Source organism: Pelobates fuscus, chromosome 3 (genome assembly GCF_036172605.1).
Source record: "Pelobates fuscus isolate aPelFus1 chromosome 3, aPelFus1.pri, whole genome shotgun sequence".
Lineage (NCBI taxonomy): Eukaryota > Metazoa > Chordata > Amphibia > Anura > Pelobatidae > Pelobates > Pelobates fuscus.
The window spans coordinates 220,692,202-220,712,551 of record NC_086319.1 but is presented as its reverse complement, the minus strand read 5'-3'; the positions used below and the strand labels follow the sequence as shown (position 1 = coordinate 220,712,551).

The 20,350-nt window shown below is 41.6% G+C and overlaps 1 protein-coding gene across 1 annotated transcript in view; it reads right to left on the bottom strand.

The window, feature by feature from the left end:
* Positions 1-20,350, bottom strand: part of COG5 (component of oligomeric golgi complex 5) — a 498,415-nt gene that overhangs the window by 168,944 nt on the left and 309,121 nt on the right. The window contains exons 9-10 of the mRNA XM_063448101.1: positions 12,816-12,928; positions 11,236-11,313 (exon numbers count right to left, since the gene is read on the bottom strand). Coding sequence (XP_063304171.1) covers positions 11,236-11,313; positions 12,816-12,928 — 191 coding nt within the window. The remainder of the gene's footprint in view (positions 1-11,235; positions 11,314-12,815; positions 12,929-20,350) is intronic.

The following is a 20,350-nucleotide window of genomic DNA, read 5'->3' as shown; positions in this document are numbered from 1 at the left end:
CCTTCCTCCCCACTTTCCCAGTGTCTCTCCCTCCTCACTTTCCCAGTGTCTCTCCCTCCTCCCTTCCTCCCCACTTTCCCAGTGTCTCTTCCTCCTCCCTTCCTTCCCACTTTCCCAGTGCCTCTCCCTCCTCTCTTCCTCCCCACTTTCCCAGTGCCTCTCCCTCCTCCCTTCCTCCCCACTTTCCCAGTGTCTCTCCCTCCTCTCTTCCTCCCCACTTTCCCAGTGTTTCTCCCTCCTCCCTTCCTCCCCACTTTCCCAGTGTCTCTCCCTCCTCCCTTCCTCCCGACTTTCCCAGTGTCTCTCCCTCCTCCCCACTTTCCCAGTGTCTCTCCCTCCCCACTTTCCCAGTGTCTCTCCCTCCTCTCTTCCTCCCCACTTTCCCAGTGTCTCTCCCTCCTCCCCACTTTCCCAGTGTCTCTCCCTCCTCACTTTCCCAGTGTCTCTCCCTCCTCCCCACTTTCCCAGTGTCTCTCCCTCTCCCTTCCGCCCCACTTTCCCAGTGCCTCTCCCTCCACCATCTCTCTATTCCCCATCCCCATTTACCAAGAGAAGTCAGAGGGGGCCGGCCGCGTTTCAGGCTGGAGCCGCCGGGCGGCAGCCTCGCCGGTCCGGCGGCACTTCTGTCATTGATGATGCTGAGGGGGGAGGAGCATGTCTACCATGCTCCCTCGCAGTACCCACAATCCCCAGCACATTATGCTGTATCAGTATGATGCTGTGCTGGGGATTGTGGGTACCGCGAGGGAGCATGGTAGACATGCTCCTCCCCCCTCAGCATCATCAATGACAGAAGTGCCGCCGGACCGGCGAGGCTGCCACCCGGCCCGGCGGCTCCAGCCTGAAACACGGCCGGCCCCCTATGAGTGTGCCACCGGACCGGCCACCCGGTGGCACATATATGCGCAGCCCCCAGGTGCCGCAGCCCACCGGGAAATTTCCCGGTATCCCGGTGGGCCAGTCCGGCCCTGAACTGGGGCAGAGGAGAAGGCTGAGTAGTTCAAGTCTGTTTCACCTCCAAATTCCATATTCATAAGGAATTAGAAATGGAAGGGCATTTAGATTTAAGAAGTGGTTTCTGTGATCTTGGAGGCGACATGTAAAACTGAAACACGTTTAGGTACATAAAATCAAACATACTATGATTTTTACAGGGCCATTTACTAAAGTGAGTGTTTAAAGTGAATTTCAGATTTAAGGTATCAGTAGTCAAACTGGGAAAAGTCTCCAAGTCAATTATGTGTCCCCTGTCCAATTCGGTTAATTTAGCTTTAAATTTGAAATTCACTTTAAATTCCTGACAATTCTCACTTTAGTAAATAACTCTGTTAGACAATAGTACATGAGCCAACGTGTCAGCATAATGATATGTAAGAAGCTGTGGCAAGCCTAGACCACTTACTGTGTGTTAGGATTATACAGTACATAAAAAATAGTTACTTAAAAAATAGTTACTTAATAGCTACTTAATGATGCAAAACATAATCCTCCAGACCTACCATGAAATCCTTTACTCCACCTCCTATATGAGAATGTGTCGCTTGGGTGATAGAAAGCTTTAAAATAAAGTAAGTGGATGTATCCTCAAAGGATGAGTATGGTTTCCGTACTGCCTCCTTGTTCAATTGGTCCTATATGGTAGCTACTCTCCGTCCTTCGTGTGACGCTTCACACAGGACATGTTTGTGTTTGTTTCCTTCCCCTTTCCTCCTTTCCCTTTCTTTCTCTCTCTCTCTCTATATTTTTCATTTATGTTTATTTAAAACATACTAAGCTTCTTTTGTGTAACTGTTATAAAATTCACGAAGCCCACTACAAAACATACGCGGAGCTCCTCATCCCACGCCTCCTGGCAGCGCTCAACGCGATCTGTGAAGGGACACAGATCCCGACACAAACCCTAGAGGCGAACATTGCCTTAATTCCCAAAGAAGGGAAGAACCCTGAACTATGCGCAAACTAGCAGCCAATTTCGCTGCAAAACTGCGATCTGAAACTCTTCATCAAGATACTCTCGCAGAGACTACAGACCTTTCTTCCAGACTTGATACACGGGGATCAATTGGGATTCACCCCGCAATGGGAGGCAAGGGATAACACGATCAGGGCACTAGCCCTAATCCACACCTCAACAACCGGCAAAGAGGGCCTTCTCTTGCTCTCTACACATGCAGAGAAGGCCTTCGATAGGATATCCTGGGACTTTATGTTACAGGAAGAGCTTGGGATGGGACCCATTTATGATAGCCTGGATCAAAGCGCTATACTCACGACCGACGGCACGAGTCTGCATAAACGAAGCCTTCACCGACCCCTTCCCGATAAAGAATGGGACCAGACAGGGTTGCCCCCTCTCACCCCTCCTCTTCGTGCTGGCCCTGGAACCATTTCTGAACTCAATCCGAAACAACCCACACATCCCAGGGCTAGAAGTAGAGAAAAGGAAACACTCCGTAGCAGCATATGCGGACGACTTACTGTTCTTCGTAACCAAACCAGAAACCGCTATGCCAGCAATACTGAGGGAATTCGACACATACAGAGAGTTATCGAACTTCAAGATAAACTTCTCCAAATCCACAATACTTAACATATCGATCCCGAAACGCCGGGTAACGACACTGAGAAGGGAACTCCCGTTCCAATGGTCCGACACCTCCCTGAGGTACCTTGGAGCGATGATCACGAAAGACCTCACCCAACTGTACGTAGCCAACTTTCAACCGCTGTTGAACACCATCCAGAAAGACCTAAAAGACTGGAAGCAGGTGCGTCTCTCGTGGTTTGGAAGGGTGGGAGTTCTTAAAATGAACGTCTTGCCGCGGGGGCTGTACCTGTTCCAGGCCATCCCCAGCGCCATCCCGGAGGCCTTCTTCGCCTCCCTCAGAAACAGGGCCCTCAGGTTCACCTGGCAGAAACTGAAAGCGAGAATAAAACACGATGTACTCACACTACCAAAAGAAAAGGGAGGGCTGGCTTTCCCAGACTTTAAAAAGGTACTACAGAGCCACACATATCCAATGGATAGTGGAATGGACTAAACAAAGAGTGACCAAACCCTGGAAGGACATAGAGGCAGCACAAGTGGGTAGACCCATCTCAATCCTCCCCTGGCTAGACCACCAACAAGGCAGACAATTAGCGGCCCCACACCCCCTTATCAAGGCAACTATGCATGTGTGGCACAAACTGGCCACGCCACTGTCACTCACCACCACACCATCCGCACTGCTCTCACTGGTCCATAACGAGACCTTCCCACCAGGGAGGGAACCAAGGACACTAGCCCGCCTCTTGGGACACGAAGTCCTAAGAATATACCACGCCACCACCAACGGCCAACTCAAGACCCTAGAGACCATGACAGGGAACACTAACAACCCATTAAAGCTACAGTTTAGGTACCGACAATTGAAGGCGTTCACACAAACAATACTCCAAACACACAACACCACCAGACCACTAACATCATTCGAAGAAACCTGTATGAACCCAGACCCCCCTAGCAAAAGGACTCTCCACGCTCTATGGCATGCTCATGCGGATACAGAGACAACCACCCCCAAGCTTCATGGGGAAATGGGAAGTGGCATTAGGCACAACCTTCACACCTGACCAATAGGACAAGATATGTACTCTCACACTACACTGCGCACAGTCAAGCGGGATGCAGGAAACGGCCTACAAAATATTAGCACTCTGGTACCACACCCCATATCAAACACACATATATGACCCCATGACAGATGACGCATGCTGGAGATGCACAAGACACACAGGCACCTACCTCGACATATGGTGGGAATGCCCACTCATTCAACCATACTGGGAGACCATACATAAAATCATCAAGAGATTCACTGACACCCCACCACCAAAGGACCCTGCAACATTCCTCATCCACCGCACCACGATAAAGGCATCTCCCTAAAGGCAGAGGGGAAGTCGCAGACATACCTGACGATATGGACACACTGGGTCTTGACTACTGAACGCCCGGACTTCCAAGACATGCTACGCTAACCATGACGGCACGGACAAGACTATAGACGGACAGGATAGGAAACAATACACCCCCTCCCCATGTTGTCCCCCCCGTGGGCCGGAGATCGGCGACACGCATAAGATAAGAGTAGACGACGAGACACCACAGATAGGCAGGCTCGAGCACAGAACATAGGGAACATAAAACACGAGGATGCAGATGAGGAGAAAAGAGGGGAAAGTAAACGCACCAGCAACAGAGGGGAAAGGGACACCTGGTAGGTAACCCAGTGGCCGCAAAGAAGGTTGCCACATACAAGAGGCAGACAGACAACGATAAGGGATCACAAGACATAGACCATTAAATATGGTTATCACTGCCGGCAGACCTCAGGAGGGAGATCACACTACCACTCCCCCCCTCCCCCTCTCACAGTAAACGACACCTACCCTTAGCACACAAGACACCAACAAAGACTCCCATTAAGACTACTAGCACCAGGCATGGTAAACACACTGGGAACTATAGAGTCATGCCTGTCTTATTGTATATACGAAAGGACCTGTGAGTCCACCGAAAATGAACCACGAAAACTCAAAAGTGACTTGTATGCCACTATAGTATACAAGGTAACACCATATCCAAAAAAAAAAAAAGAACAAAGGAAATTGTAAATGATTGGACCTCACTCCATGAAAATTTTGAAAAAGTCAAATAAAAATATATTTACAAAAAAAAAAAATTCTCGAAGCCCAAAAGAAGATCTATTATGTTAGAACAAAAAAAAGAAAAGAACATGTTTAGGTCTGTGTGACCATACAGCCTAATATCGTCTGTAGGTATTCTTTTTATACAACCTGCACCACTAAACTGCTCCACTAAATGCTAGGACTCATCTTGATATCTAGTTACTAGATGATATTCAATTCATCCAGTCTCCTAGCAATACACTTATTAGTTAATACTCAATGAATAGCCATCTCAATGAGACCTCAAGGAAGAGACAACCAACTTCATTCTTGGCAACTCCTTAGAACTCTGTTAATTGTCTCCAGATCCAGCTTACATAGGTCACAGCATACAGTTAAATAACTCTGCACAAACATTTTCACAAATGGGAATACAGAACAGTGCACAGGAAAAGAACTAAAAATCTACAAAGTGATTCCTTACACTAGTTTCCTCTCCTCCTCCCCCCACCTTTGCCATGAGTTTATTTTCTATACACAATACAGAGATGAGTGTAATACAGAGATACCTATGTAAATGGAAAACAGTCACAAAAATGGCGACGGAAGCTTGCGCCAAGCAATCAGGGCATGCATCACAGTGTTCATTGATATGAATTCCTAAATATCAGAAAGACTGTAAGGCTATATGGATATATGTGAATGCTGGATCCACAGGCATAGACTAGATTGTTCCAAAGTCGATCTGATATCCAGCAAGTTGACAGAAGAAAGAAAGAAATTAAGTAAATCAATTAATTGATGTGTGTGTGTGGGGGGAAGGGGGTCTAAGAATGCCCAGCATCCTCCTTTTTACATTGAAAGCATTCCAATTCATTTAATTTAATCATTAATAGAATTTTTAAGAGATAACAGTCTGTCTTCTGTTGGAAGATTCCATTACACTGGCAATCACATCTACGGAGAAATTGTCTTTTCTGCTCACGTGCAGAGTACATCTTGTAGGATAAGCTCCTTATTTTATAGTAAGTGTTTTAGTTTCAAATATGTCGTCTTCTTAAGGTTAATCATGTTTTGTGTTTCTCTCTGCGCGCTCTCTGCTGTTCTTTCCTCTTCTACTCTTCCAGCGTCTACTTTGTGACCTTTCCTCTAGGATTTTACTGAAGCGTAGTGAAATTGTATCAGCACCACTCTATGGATAAAGTAGCTGAGCTTATCCCTGGGTTTGAGCCAAAAATCATAAGCCTCTTCAAGATTAATTGAAGGTTAACATATGAATATTGCTCACAGTACACTCACTTTTAATCATATTAGTGATAACATAATCGGATCAATTATAAAGACTGATACCAGCCAAAGAGGAAATTCCACGAACACTGTGAGAAAAAAATGGTGTATCTACTCAACTACAATAAATACATCTGGCTTTTATTCATCTTTTCCAACATTAAAGGAAGATCCTATTACAAACGCCATCAAATACATGCCAATTAATACCTTATGTTAGTTAACATTCTTAATTCTCCAGAGACTCATCACCTTTGTTGTCCCAGTATGCACGTGTACTATTTGAACAGGGGTTAATCTGTTCAAATTGAGTGGAGAGTTTTTTGAATAAATGTGGAGTACTCTAGAAAATGATATTAAAGGGAGCTTTTAATTCACATAAATCTCTACTGGTATAAAAAGGCCCCCATCAAGGCTTTAAAAAAATGTGAATAGAAGAATACTAGATCCTAAACGTACCCGGAAATATATAGTGAGAAAGAAGCCACAAGAAACATGTAAAAATGTAAAAATAAATATGCAGGAATATACAGGAGGAGCGCTGCCCAAATTGGGGAAAGCTAGGGCACAGTGAACCGAGAAAATACAGATTATCAAGTAAGGATAAAATGCAGTTCCAATAATTGTAAATAAACAGATTATAAATCGTAAATTTTATATATATATATATATATATATATATTATATATATGTATATGCATCTATAAACAGTTAAATGCTGAAAGTATGTAACCAAATGCGTAGTACTTTCTTGTAGCAAAATTGTATCAGCTCCCAAAGTAGCAGACCCCTGTTACTATATAGCAGGAACTGGAACATCTGAGGTTGGTATTTTTCTAACCTATACAGTACAATATGAAAATAGGTATAAGAAGAAGACTTTTTCTAGTTCCTGCTATATAGTAACTGGAGTCTGCTACTTTGAGAGCTGATACAATTTTGCTACAAGAAAGTTCCTATTTATTTGGTTACAGACTTTCAGCATTTAACTGTTTTAAGATGCATTTTTATATTTTATGATTCATAGTCTGTTTATTTACAACTATTGGAATTGCATTTTATCCTTACTTGATAATCTGTATTTTCTCAGTTCACGGTAAAGTGCCCTACACCTTTCCCCAATTTGGGCAGCGCTCCTCCTGTATATTCCTGCATACTTATTTTACATGTTTACCAATTTTTACATGTTTCTTGTGGCTTCTTTCTCACTATATATTTCCTAGGTTCTAGTATTCTTCTATTCACATGTAATATTTGTCTGTTCCACTTATAACTACACACTTGAAGTTCAGTCACTCTCTTCAGGTGTGTTGTGCTAAATGTAAAAAACTATTTTTGTGAATAACACTCTGTGTGAAAGGTTAAAGATTTCTATTGCTACCTCTAAGGCAATGTTTTTCCTCTATGAGACAGTAAAAAGTAAAAAGGCGAGCAATGAGAAACTAGGAAAATTGATTGTTATGCTTTACCATGTGTCTGGATGAACAAAGAACCCTAAAATATTCACATGTTTAGAGGTGGGTTGTATTTCCCTACTCTGTTGCGAAGAGGCCTCACACTAATTAAATGGGATGTCAACAAGAAAATGTTACACTAGGCCATCAGTTAGATTCTTGGTGCATTATTATTATGTTATTATTTATATAGCGCCAACAAATTCTGCAGCGCTTTACAGTGGATGGACTAACAAACATGTAATTGTAACCATACAAGTTTGATGCACAGGAACAGAGGGGTTGAGGGCCCTGCTCAATGAGCTTACATGCTAGAGGGAGTCGGGTAAAATTACACAAAAAGGTAAGGATAGTATTAGACTAGTGACAGTTGCAGAAGAGGAATCAGTTGGGAGCTATTAACAGTTTAATTGATACGCTTTTATGAAGAAACGATTTCTTGAAGGAGTGGAGACTGGGTGAGCATCTAACGGAGGAGGGAAGCGAGTTCCACAGGAACGGTGCAGCCCTCGAGAAATCTTGAAGGCGAGCATCAGAGGTGGGAGTACGGACAGAAGAGCGTAAGGGCCTAAACGGGACATACTTGTGAGGATAGATAGGTGGGAGCAGCATTTTGTAGAGATTTGAAAGCAAGAACCAGAATTTTGAATTGAGCCCTATATCTTACAGGAAGCCAATGTAGGGACTGACAGAAGGGTGAGGCATGGGAGGTGCGGGCGGACAGGAAGATGAGCCTTGCCACCGCATTCATTATGGACTGTAACAGCGCAAGTTGGGAGCACGTAAGACCACTGAGAAGCGGATTACAGTAGTCAAGGAGAGAAAGGACAGTGGAATGGACCAGCACCTTAGTTCCATCTTGCGTTAAGTAGGGTCAGATCCGCGCAATGTTTTTGAGATTGAAACTACAGGATTTGGCGATAGACTGAACATGAGGCTTGAAGGAGAGGTCGGAGTCAAAGAGAACACCAAGGCAGTGAGCCTGCGTGGTGGAGCGGATGGTGGCACTGTTAACTTGGAGGGAGACAGACACAGGAGTAGCAACACTTGAGTAAGGAAAGACAAGAATTTCAATTTTGGTCAAGTTGAGTTTAAGGAAGTGGGCAGACATCCGGTTAGAAATAGCAGAGAGGCAGTCAGAGACACTATTTAAGAGGGACGGGGAGATATCAGGAGAAGACAGGTAGATTTGCGTGTCATCCGCATATAAATGATATTGGAAGCCAAAAGACTAATGAGTTTACCAAGGTAGGCAGTATAGATAGAGAACCTTGGGGGACACCAACAGAGAGGAGTTGGGGAGAAGAAGCAGAGCCAGAGAAAGAAACACTGAGAGAGTGCTGGGAGAGATAGGAGGAGCACCAGGAGAGAGCAATATCTTGTAGACCGATATTGCGGAGGATGAGAAAAAGCTGTTGATGATCAACAGTGTCAAAAGCCGCAGACAGGTCAAGGAGAATTAGGATAGAGTAGTGACCACGAGATTTTGCAGTGAGTAGATCATTGGATACTTTGGTCAGTGCTGTTTCCACAGAGTGCTTAGCGAGGAAACCAGACTGAAGCAGGAGTCTAGCAGAGAGTTAGACTCAAGGAAGTCTGTCAATCTCGCATACACAACTCTTTCAAGGATCTTGGAATAATAATAATAATAGTGAGATAGGACAGTAGTTGGATGAGGAGTTAGGGTCAAGGTTGGACTTCTTTAGAATTGGGGTTATAGATGCATGTTTGAAGGGCGATGAAAATATACCAGAGGAGAGAGAGAGAGATTGAGAAGTTTAGTGAGAGGTGGAGAAAGAGAAGAAGACAGAGTATGGATGAGATGCGAGGGAATTGGATCTAGGGAGCAGGTCTTGGGGCAGGAGGACTGGAGCAGAGCAGAAACCTCTTCCACTGTAGCAGGTGCGAATGAACATAGAACAGCAGATGGAGTAAGGTTAGGGGAAGCATTGTAAGGGGAAGAAGAAAGATGAGAGATCTCTTCCCTGATTATAGAGATCTTGTCAGTGAAATGAGTTGCAAAGTCTGAGGCGGTCAAGTTAGTAGGTGGAGGGGGAACAATAGGGCAAAGAAGAGAGTTAAATGTGTGAAATAGTCGTTTGGGTTTGTGAGAGAGTGTGGTTATGAGGGTATTTACTTTTGCAGAGGAAAGAGCCAAGCTGTATAAGTGCAGCGTAAATTTATAGTGGAGAAAGTCTGACGCATAGTGAGCAGTTCTGGAGCATTTTTGGAGGTATCGAGTTAGCCTGGTGTGCCAAGGTTGTTGGGGGCGCCTGCTGCGTTTAAATGTAGGAGGTGCCATGATGTCTAGTTGAGAGGAGAGGGTGGAATTGTAGAAGGAGGTTGCAGAGCTAGGACAGGTGAGGTTTGAGATAGGTAAAATAAGAGTTTGGAGATTAGTGGAGAAATGCTCTAGGTCAAGACATTGGAGGTTTCTGTGAGATTGATGTTCAGACGGTGGTGTCAATTGGGTCTTCAGACGGTGGTGTCAATTGGGTCTTGGGTATGCCGATGTCAAAAGTCAGCAGATGGTGGTCAGATAGAGGGAAAGGAATATTGGAAAGGTTAGAGGCGGTAGATATATTGGTGAAGGCGAGATCAAGAGTGTTTCCCGCTGTATGGGTTGCTAAATTTGACCATTGCGTACGGCCAAAGGAGGAGGTTACAGAGAGCAGACGAGAGGCATCAGTGCAATTGGAGTTGTTGATTGGTATATTGAAATCCCCAAGTATAAGGGAAGGAGTGCTAGATGAGAGGAAGTGGGGAAGCCAGGGGGGCGGTAGATGATAGCAATTCTTAAAGGAGTGGGTTTAAATAGGCAGATAGTGTGAACTTCAAAAGAAGAAAAGGATAGGGCAGGGGGAGTTATGATTGGTTGAAAGGTACATTGAGGGGAAAGAAGGATGCCTACACCACCTCCATTACCGTTGAGTCTGGGAGTTTGAGAAAATTGTAGCCCACCAAAACATAAAGAGGCAGGAGTAGCACTATCAGAGGGGGACAGCCAGGCACTCTGTAAGTGCAAGTAGTGTGAGTGTGTTTGAGATGAAAAAGTCATGTATGGCTGTTGATTTTAAATTATTGCAGACGAAGCAGGCGTTCCAGAGTGCACACTGAATTTCCCTTTCTATTTATACTTGCTACCATAACTGTGGTTTGTTACTCTTTTCTATGACACTTTATTTCTAAAGAAGCAGGTATGTGGAAGTGTCCGTCTGACTACAAAAGTTCAACCAATACCTTTCCAACCTCTATTTTTTTTTCTTTCTTTCCTCAATCCCTCTCCCTCTCCTTCTATGTTTTTCCCTAAGGTATGTGTCCTTCCTCTCCCTTACCACAAAACCTAGCAATATTGAGATAGGCGCAGTAGCTACAATATACTACATCTACATAGAGGCTTGTGGGCAGGCAATGTAACAAAGTATTTTGTTTTGTTAATTTGTAATGTCTGGGTTAACCTAAGACATCCACAGACTTTGGAGTCTTGAAGTCTTGGTTGAGGTCAGCTACTGGAGTGAGAGTGGGTGTCCAAAAACATGTTTCCCTTGGTTGCTGTGCCTCCCTACTGTAACATAGTTCTAGTGGTTGAAATCTTGTCTATTGTTTTTGTAAATAATTATTTTGGGGCAAAATATAGAATGGCGTTTGATCACACTCGGAACCAGGGATTCCATTTTAAGCTCTTGTTGTTCAGATTTGCAATCTGCTTTCAACATGTAGTTGGGCCCATTAACATATCAGCTCTTGGTTGCATATAAACAAACAAACAAACAAAAAAAAAAAAACACAAACACTTTTTTTTCTGAGTTGGATTTCTCACCTTTCCGATTTCATCAATAAAACGAACATGTGACACTGGATCTCTCTTCTTCGTTAAGACTTTCTGAAGATGCTGAACCTGAAAAATACATAAATGGCTTAAATAATGTAGGAAAAAGTTTAAATAATTTCGAGTTGCTCTCTTTATTTAAAGAGAGGCATACAAAGGTGCCTTGAACCATGGGAGGGCTGGCAAGAATAAGTGGGAAAAATGCTTGCTAGAGCACTGGTATGGAAGGGCTGGAAAGAGGGATGTGGGCAGCAGCATCACACCATTCGTGTGTAGATTATTCTAGAAGAAGGTGTTTGGGAATATTTATTGCCACAGTGCAGCTGGAGTGAGTCAGCAGGCAGGAATTGTGATTGTGCAGCTCCTTTCACCAGGCAAGCACTGTGTAGATGTGTATATAAGCTGGTGGACTGCAATCGCTATGCTATCCAGACCTCGACTGGTCTGCTAGGATATTCCCCAATGGACAGAGGTAGCTGTGAGTGACCAGGCTTAGCAGTTTGTCTGCCACTGTTGAAATGGAGTCACAGGAAACAGGATGTGTGCCTGTTTAGCATGGATCATTGCAAAAGCTCAGTCATGCTGCACAGGTCATGCAGATGAAGATTGCAGATTTTTACTATTTTACACCTTTCCAAGCCTCTGTCACATTTATTTATAGTATGATCCATGTGAGTCGGACAATCCACAATGAGATCTGTGGATTTTAAGGCCATACATGTGTACTTTCCCCACAGGCACTGGCATACATAGGGATCGCAGCTGCGACTGGGCCCGTCACTCCAGGGGGCCGAGCCGCCCTGCGGACCCCTGCGACTGTGTACCAGCCGCCCATGTTGTGCGGCCCCGGCCCGCACAGCAAACCGCCGGGGCCGCCGTCCAAGATGTCAATCAGGTGGCCCATGCTGTTAGGGCCACCCGATGGAGATGGATTTTCAGGAGGTCCGGTCAGTGCTGGGCACTTTAACAGCGTGGCCGGGCCCCCTGTGATGACATCACTGCTGGGAGGAAGTGACTGCCCCAGTCACTCCTCCCAGCATACAAAGAGCACGCACGGGAGGAATGACAGGGAGCCTGAGCCACCACTGGACCCCAGGGAATGTCACCCTCCTGTACCTAAAAGGTAGGAAATAGAAGGATGGCTAAAATATTTTGTGTGTGTGTGTGTGTGTGTTTGTTTGTATGTATGTGTGTGTGTGTGTGCGTCTGTCTGTCTGTATGTGTGTCTGTCTGTCTGTCTGTGTGCCTGTTTGTATGTATGTCTTGTGTGCGTGTCTGATTGTCTGTATGTGTCTGTGTGTATATCTGTCTGTATGTATGTGTCTTTGTATGTGTATGTATGTTTGTCTATGTGTCTGTGTGTGTATCTGTGTGTATTTGTATATGTGTCTTTATCTGTCTGTCTGTGCCTATGTATGTGTGTCTCTATGTATGCATGCGTCTGTGTGTCTGTTGGGGGGGCGGGGGGAGGTAAAGAAAGGAGGGAGGGGGGGCATGGATCAGTTTCGCACCAGGGCCCCATGGATTGTGTGTACACCACTGCCCACAGGCCCTCTCTGCCTTTGACCTACCTGAACACAGGCAGCATAAATTTGGTCCATGAGTTTCTCCATATTTGTCCACAGAGCAGCACGGAAAGCCGCAGTATTTCCAGGTTGTGGCATAGCTGCCCGCCCAGGTGCTCCTGTGGAGACAAAAAACAAACATTAACATCATATAAAAGCAATATATTTCATTGTTATATTCCCTTCAAAATAGCAGTCCATAATGATAGTTAATAATGCAGTAGGAAAATTAGAAGGGTACTAGAATAATGTCAAGAAATCTGCTTGTATATTTATTTATTTATTTTTAAGGGGGGGGAGGGGGTAAGGTGAAAGGCAACTGTGACTGACACACCTCACCTTCATTATAATGTCATGTAAATAAACTTTGGTGGGTAAAGGATGTATTAAGTGTCTATAAGGGTAACTCCAACCCTGCATAATGATAGATAAAATGAAATGGTATTTTAGTAATTTAACAGTAATCTGTTGCAATTTGAGATACCTGGCATTATTAACCCCTTCAGGACGGAGTAAATAGTGCACGTTCTGATCAAAACAAAATGTAAACAAAAACTGGAATTTGCGCTATATGTCTGTTCAACCGTAGTTCCCCTCTTTCAAATTATATGCACCCACACTTATTATATATCATTTTGTTCAGGAGAAACAGGGCTTTAATCTATCATTAACTATTCATATATGGAACATAATTTATTATGAATAAAATAAAAAAAAAAGGTGAGAAAATAAGATTTTTTTTTTAATTTGTATTTCCGTCTGCCATTTTAGCTGTGAATGTCATAATACTGTTAGGTTTTACTGCAAAAAAATGTGCATATTTGTAATCAGCGATGTCTCACGAGTACAACAGTACCCCCCATTAACAGGTTTTATGGTGTTTTGGAAAGTTACAGGGTCAAATATAGAACGTTCCATTTTCAAATTGAAATTTGCCAGATTAGTAATGTTACCTTTGAGACAGTGTGGTAGCCCAGGAAAGAGAATTACCCCCATAATGGCATACCATTTGAAAAATTAGACAAGCCAAGGTATTGAAAGTGGGGTATGTTTAGTCTTTTTTAGTAGCCACTTAGTCACAAACACTGGCCAAAATTAGCGTTCATATTTGTTTTTGTGTGAAAAAAGCAAAAAACTAATATTTGGCCAGTGTTTGTGACTAAGTGGCTACTAAGAAAGACTGGACATACCCCGCTTGCAATACCTCGGGTTGTCTACTTTTGCAAATGGTATGCCATCATGGGGGTAATTCTCATTCCTGGGCTACCATACGCTCTCAAAGGCAACATAACCAATCTGGCAAATTTCAATGTGAAAAAAATGAAATGCAAGCCTTATATGTGACTCTCTAACTTTCCAAAACACCATAAAACCTGTACATGGGGGGTACTGTTATTCTCGGGAGACTTCACTAAACACAAATATTAGTGTTTTAAAACCGTAAAACATATTACAACAATAATATAGACCATAAAAGTGCCGTTCGCTTGTAAAAAATGCAAAAAACTTCACTTTTACTTAAAATATCATTGTTGTAATACAATTTACCAGTTTGAAACACTAATATTTGAGTTCAGTGAAGTCTCCCGAGTAAAACAGTACCCCCTATGTACAGGTTTTATGGTGTCTTGGAGAGTTACAGGGTCAAATATAGTGCTTGCGAATTAAATTCTCTGCACTTTCTCCCTGTGTTGTCAGGCATGTCAATCAAATTTTAATTAATCAAATCACATAATTACGTTAAAAGATTATTTAAATATACACGTAGAATTTTAATATATATGCATTTATAGGTATTTAAATTATACGTGTATACTAATGTAATCTTTTCTGTAATTATATGTATTTATCTATATATATATTTGCGGTTATTTGTATTTTATACAACGATAGATATATATAGAATGTCATTCTAAGTGTATTTTGTTACCGATATATATATATATTAATAACAAAATACAGTTAGAATGAAATTACATAAGTATATATAATTTATATTAAATTTTGTTTCAATATTTTATTTATTTATTTTATTATTTTATTTATTTATTATTTTAATTATACGTATTTATATATAATATATATGTACATCTATTATATATATAATATATATACATATTATATATATGTAACGTCATTCTAAGTGTATTTTAATATTAATTTATATACTTATATTAATATTAAAATACACGTTGCATGACGTTACATATATATAATATGTATATATATTATATATATAATATATATACATATTATATATATATTAAAATATATTAAATTTATTTTTAAACATGTTTATTTTATTTTTTTTACACCTCCTACCAGCAGGGGGACTGTCTGATATTTCAAACAGTCCCCCTGCTGGCATATCCATAGCCAGCTATAGGGGGCCATGTGATCGCTCTTTGAGAGCGATCACATGGCCCCCGGGGGCCTCATTTGCCGGAGGGGGGCTGCCTGGGCTCTCAGGCAGCCCCCCAGAAGAGGATCGCGGCGGAGGTGAGTAGTTGCTGGCTCCTGGGGGCTTAAACCGTTACGGCGTTCCATGCCGCCGCAACGGCTTTAAAGCCCATTTAAAGCGCGACGGCATGGAACGCCGTAACGGCGTTAAGGGGTTAATAACATCTTACTGTTAACAACATCAAGTCCAATTATTAATTCTTGCAATGGTCAATAGATGGACAACAATTATAAAATGATCATATTTTCTTTAAATATGTTTTACCATTGTGGAAATATTTCAGATGTCTAAAACAGGTATACGTTCTGTTGTTATTGTGCTAGGACTGAAGACAACACCTGGGGCTGAATTAAATGGTAATTTTACATACAAGTATACGAGTGTGTATTGGCAAGTCAATGCTGTAAATTAAAACATGACATAGAAATAGTGGGAAATCATTTACCAAGAAGGGTTGGGTATGTACTTATTGCATGCCTTCCTAAAAACATTCAAGTAGTTTTTGGACGTTGTCCACTGTAGTGCTGTTTTTTGGTTGAAGAGAGCACTCCAGAGGATTTGTTTAACAAGTTTTATGTGTGATTCAAAATGATCAACGTTTGGACCCAAGAGGTCTTTGTCAAGATCTTGACTAAGACCTTTTGGGTCGAAACGTTGATCATCTTGAATGAATCACACATAAAACTTGTTAAACAAATCCTCTGGAGTGCTCTCTTCAACATCTTGTATTTATCCACGCTGTGACGCACCGAGGTTCATCTCCACAAATTCTTAAATGTAGAGTGTCTGACTTCCTTACATTATATATATATATATATATATATATATATATATATATATATATATATATATATATATATATATATATATATAAAATTAAAATAGATTTTCTCACCCCTCTTGGGTGGTATGTTTATTCCTCATTCTCTGGTCCTCTGCCAGAGGCCTGGGAGTTTGAGGGTTCTGCACAGTATCTTAGCTTTTCTAGAACGTCACTCTTCTGGACAGCGATCTCAGATGTCCCACCTGGAATCTGTTGAAGCTACTACCCCAACTTGGGAGTCACATCCCCGAGTGGTCCTATCACAACTGGGACTACTACTGTCTTCACTTTCCACATCCTTTCTAGTTCTTCTTTCAGTCCCTGGTATTTGTCCACCTTCTCATGTTCCTTCTTCCTGATGCTATAGTCACTGGGTATTGCCACATCCACAATGACTGCAGTCTTTCGTTCCTTGTCTACCACCACGATGTCAGGTTGGTTGCCCAGTACTTGCTTGTCTGTCTGGATCTTGAAGTCCCACAGGATCTTATCCCTGTCATTCTCAACTACTCTTTGTGGTATCTCCCATCTGGACTTAGGCAGTTCAAATACATATTCTGTACAGATGTTTCGGTACACAATCCCAGCAACTTGGTTGTGTCTCTATGTTATTCCTGCTAACATTTTACATCTGGCTACTAGGTCTCAGAGGCCTCTTTGCACAGTCTGCACCTTGGGTCTTGCCTGGTGTGGTAGACTCCAGCTTCTATTGATCTGGTGCTGAGTGCCTGTCCCTGTGCTGCTAGGATTAGTGCCTCAGTCCTGCCTTTTCAAACCACTAGGCTTTTGTCATGTGAGCCACATCCACTATCTACCGATGGTACACCCCATGGAGATGTTTGTCTTGCCAAGGAACCTCCTTTTTTCTGCACCCTCTATCTGTTGAAGTCTCAGGCATTCCCTTAGCAGTTCAACTTTGGGAGTCATCTTCGTGATGTACTTGTGGATGCTCTGTGTTTCATCCAGGACTGTGGCCTGTGGTCTTGACATTCCTGGACACGGAGATAACCTAGACCTGCTTGAATATAATATATATATATATATATATATATATATATATATATATATATATTTTTTTTAAATTTGTTTATTTAAAAGAAATGAAATGTAGTTTTGATTTAATCTCGATAAATTTGAATGAAGCAGAAATTTAGTGCCTCATTGAACTGGAGACATCCTCCAAAGTTCTTACATTTTCCAATGACTAGCAAAAAATAGATATGATCCCCATAAATAAATAAAAGTAAGTGAATTAAAGTATGATATGTGAAAGTGAAAATATAATCTGTTAAGACTGATTTATACAGTAAAAGATTTTTTTCTGCACATCATGGCTCATGGAGCTGTAAGATACTTAACTCAGGGTGCAGACTTTAATATCTACCGGATTACTCTTAAGTACTGTACAGTCAACAAACATTATAAAGAATTAAAGGGACACAAAAAGACAATGGCTTGAAATATGTATCCAATAATCATGTGGTCTGCAAAACAAACGGATGAAAAAACATTTGACCTGAAATTTATATAATGTATGCAATTTATCATGAGAGATAATGGAGAATACATTTACATGTGAAAGAACTATATGTCAATGTAAATAATTTGTCATCAATCTGCACAATTACAGAAACATGTATACAAAAAAAGTGTTTTATTACACATATCATTAAACGTTATTCTTTTTTTTTTTTTTTGAGAATGCTCCTTAATCTTTTTGTTTTGTTTTTTTACTTCTTACTGTACAAAATTTTATTTTTAAAAAATATTAAAAAAATGATTTTGCCCTCTGTTAGAGGATGATTTGGTCTCAATATCCTCACATGGAAGCTGTGCTGTATTTGTAAGCACAGGCTGAAGAGATGCATATTATTAAATTAGTGATCTAATAAAATACAACATGGATCTTTCAGGCAGCCCACTCTCTGGAGGAGCAGAAAATGTCAGTTAATAATATAATTTAATTTATACAATTCCATACAAATTAGCTAGCACAATGTAGAGAACATTTTTTAAATTATTATATTTTACCTGAAGTGCACCCAAAGGATTACAATAAAACCAACAATGGCATACAAATAGTGCTAGTAATTGCCTCCAGTTCAGAATTATCACTTAAAGGGAGATAACAAGGCTTGTAAACCACAAACGCACCCAAACAGAACATCATGGAAATAATCCCTCTGGTATAATTTAGAAACAGAAAAATAACAAACGCATTGATCATAACTCCACCCCTGATCTCTCACTACCTACAGGAAGTGTAAACAATAGAGCACGAATTGTACAGCTGAGTATGTAATGAAAACACTTGCTGACGCACAATTATTTTGCTCACTTTATTACGTTCTCTTAAAAAATGAGCATCATTAAAGTACCAGTAAACAGAAGTTAAATATTTACTACTTAAATGGGTAACACACATTGAGCATGTGTGCTTGGGATATCATTCACTAAATATTTACATTTAGTAATAAAATGGATGAGATTATATGAAGGGAAACAGGTTCTATTCAGATTGCACTGTGATAATTGTTGAGTGGCTTTCTACTGTTTTTTTTTTTAACTTTGACAATTTTTATTTAGATGTTTATTTGTGGGCGTACAGAAAAAAAAGGAGAAGCATAATTCAATGTCATCGTTAATATTCATGATTATAGCCATTCATTCCGCATCTTGCGGCCATTAACATAATGTTAGGTGTTTATAACAGTGCATTGAATCGCCAATTGTCTATCCTCTCAGGTGCTAACTACAGTGTAGTACCACTTATGTGTGTAAGGATTTAGGCAAATTGTACCATGCGGGAGGTGGCGGAATCATTGCTGTGCCTGGGGAGGAAAGTGGGAATAAAAGAGGATAAGAACTAAGGGAGCAGGTGGTTTTGCCAGTTGGAGGATTACTTCGTGCATTTTCAACTTTGCCAATTTATAGCTTATTGACATATCCTGACAAGGCGGGTGTTCAACCCGTACCCGTCTGTTGCGGCCATGCAGAGCATTTGCGTTTATTCCACTATTACATTTCCCAGTTTTGAGGAACACAGCTCCTACTGTTTTGTTTTTTTTTGTTTTGTTTTTTAAGATGACTGGACCTTATTTTACACTTTGTCCCATACTAGCACCTGTTTTGCCTTGATCAATCTCCCCTATAGCATTTTTTTATTCCTATGCACTACTTATTAAAGCAACAGAGTGATTATTTTTTTTCATACGCAATCACAAGAAGATATGAAGTGTACAGTTAAGACAAAATATCAATCATTCAAGTTACAAATGTTAAAGAAATCTAACAATGAAAATGTTATAGCATGCAATTCAAACAACATCATCTAAGTGCACAAGATGGTAATACATATTACATAAACCGTCCAGGATTCATCAGCGACAATGAGCTATTAATCTTTTTCAGACTAAATAAAAACATGTGTAATCACACCAAGCAGCAGGATTCAGACCATATGACCATTCCATGCCTAACCCTTTAAGATAACAATAAATCAGACTTTTGGAGAAACCTAACCTAATTTTATAAATAGAAGGTTATGTTCCTAAATGTTATTACTAACAACTGCCCAAATTTCTTCCTGCTCTGGGCACCTGTGTACATGGACGCGGAGACTAATCTCAGATACCAAAAGAAAGCTTAAAAACATAGAAAAACACAGGATAAAAAAGCATTGCCTGGAAAGCAGGGCTCGAGCCCTGCAGGAACGTGTGGGAACGGCGTTCCTGCACCTTTTTCACAGCAGGAACGCCGTTCCCGTTGCTCCTGCAGGCACTAACCAGGGGGCGGCAAAAACTGCCACCCCCAAATGCCACCAGTATTTCATAGAGGGGGGACAAGAGGTGGCCTGCTGGCTACCTGATAGACCCCCCTGGCAGACAGCTGTCTACCTGTCAGACGCGGTGAGGGAACTGTGTTCTCTCTGATCTGCTCCCTTGCACGCCGTTTGCTGATGCCGGGAGTGGGAATATGACGTCATATTCCGGCTCCCGGCATCAGTAGACAACCCACGCGGCGCGAGGGAGCAGATCAGAGAGAACAACGGCTCCCTCACCGCGTCTGGCAGGTAAACAGCCGCCCGCCTTACTGAGGCCCCACATTTGTAAATATTAAAAATATGAATAATGTGTGTGTTTCTGTAAGTGTATGTGTGTGTGTCTGAGTATGTGTGTGCGAGTGTATGTGTGTGTGTGAGTGTGTATGTGTTTGCACGCGTTTATATATGCATACAAGTGTATAATTATTATTTTT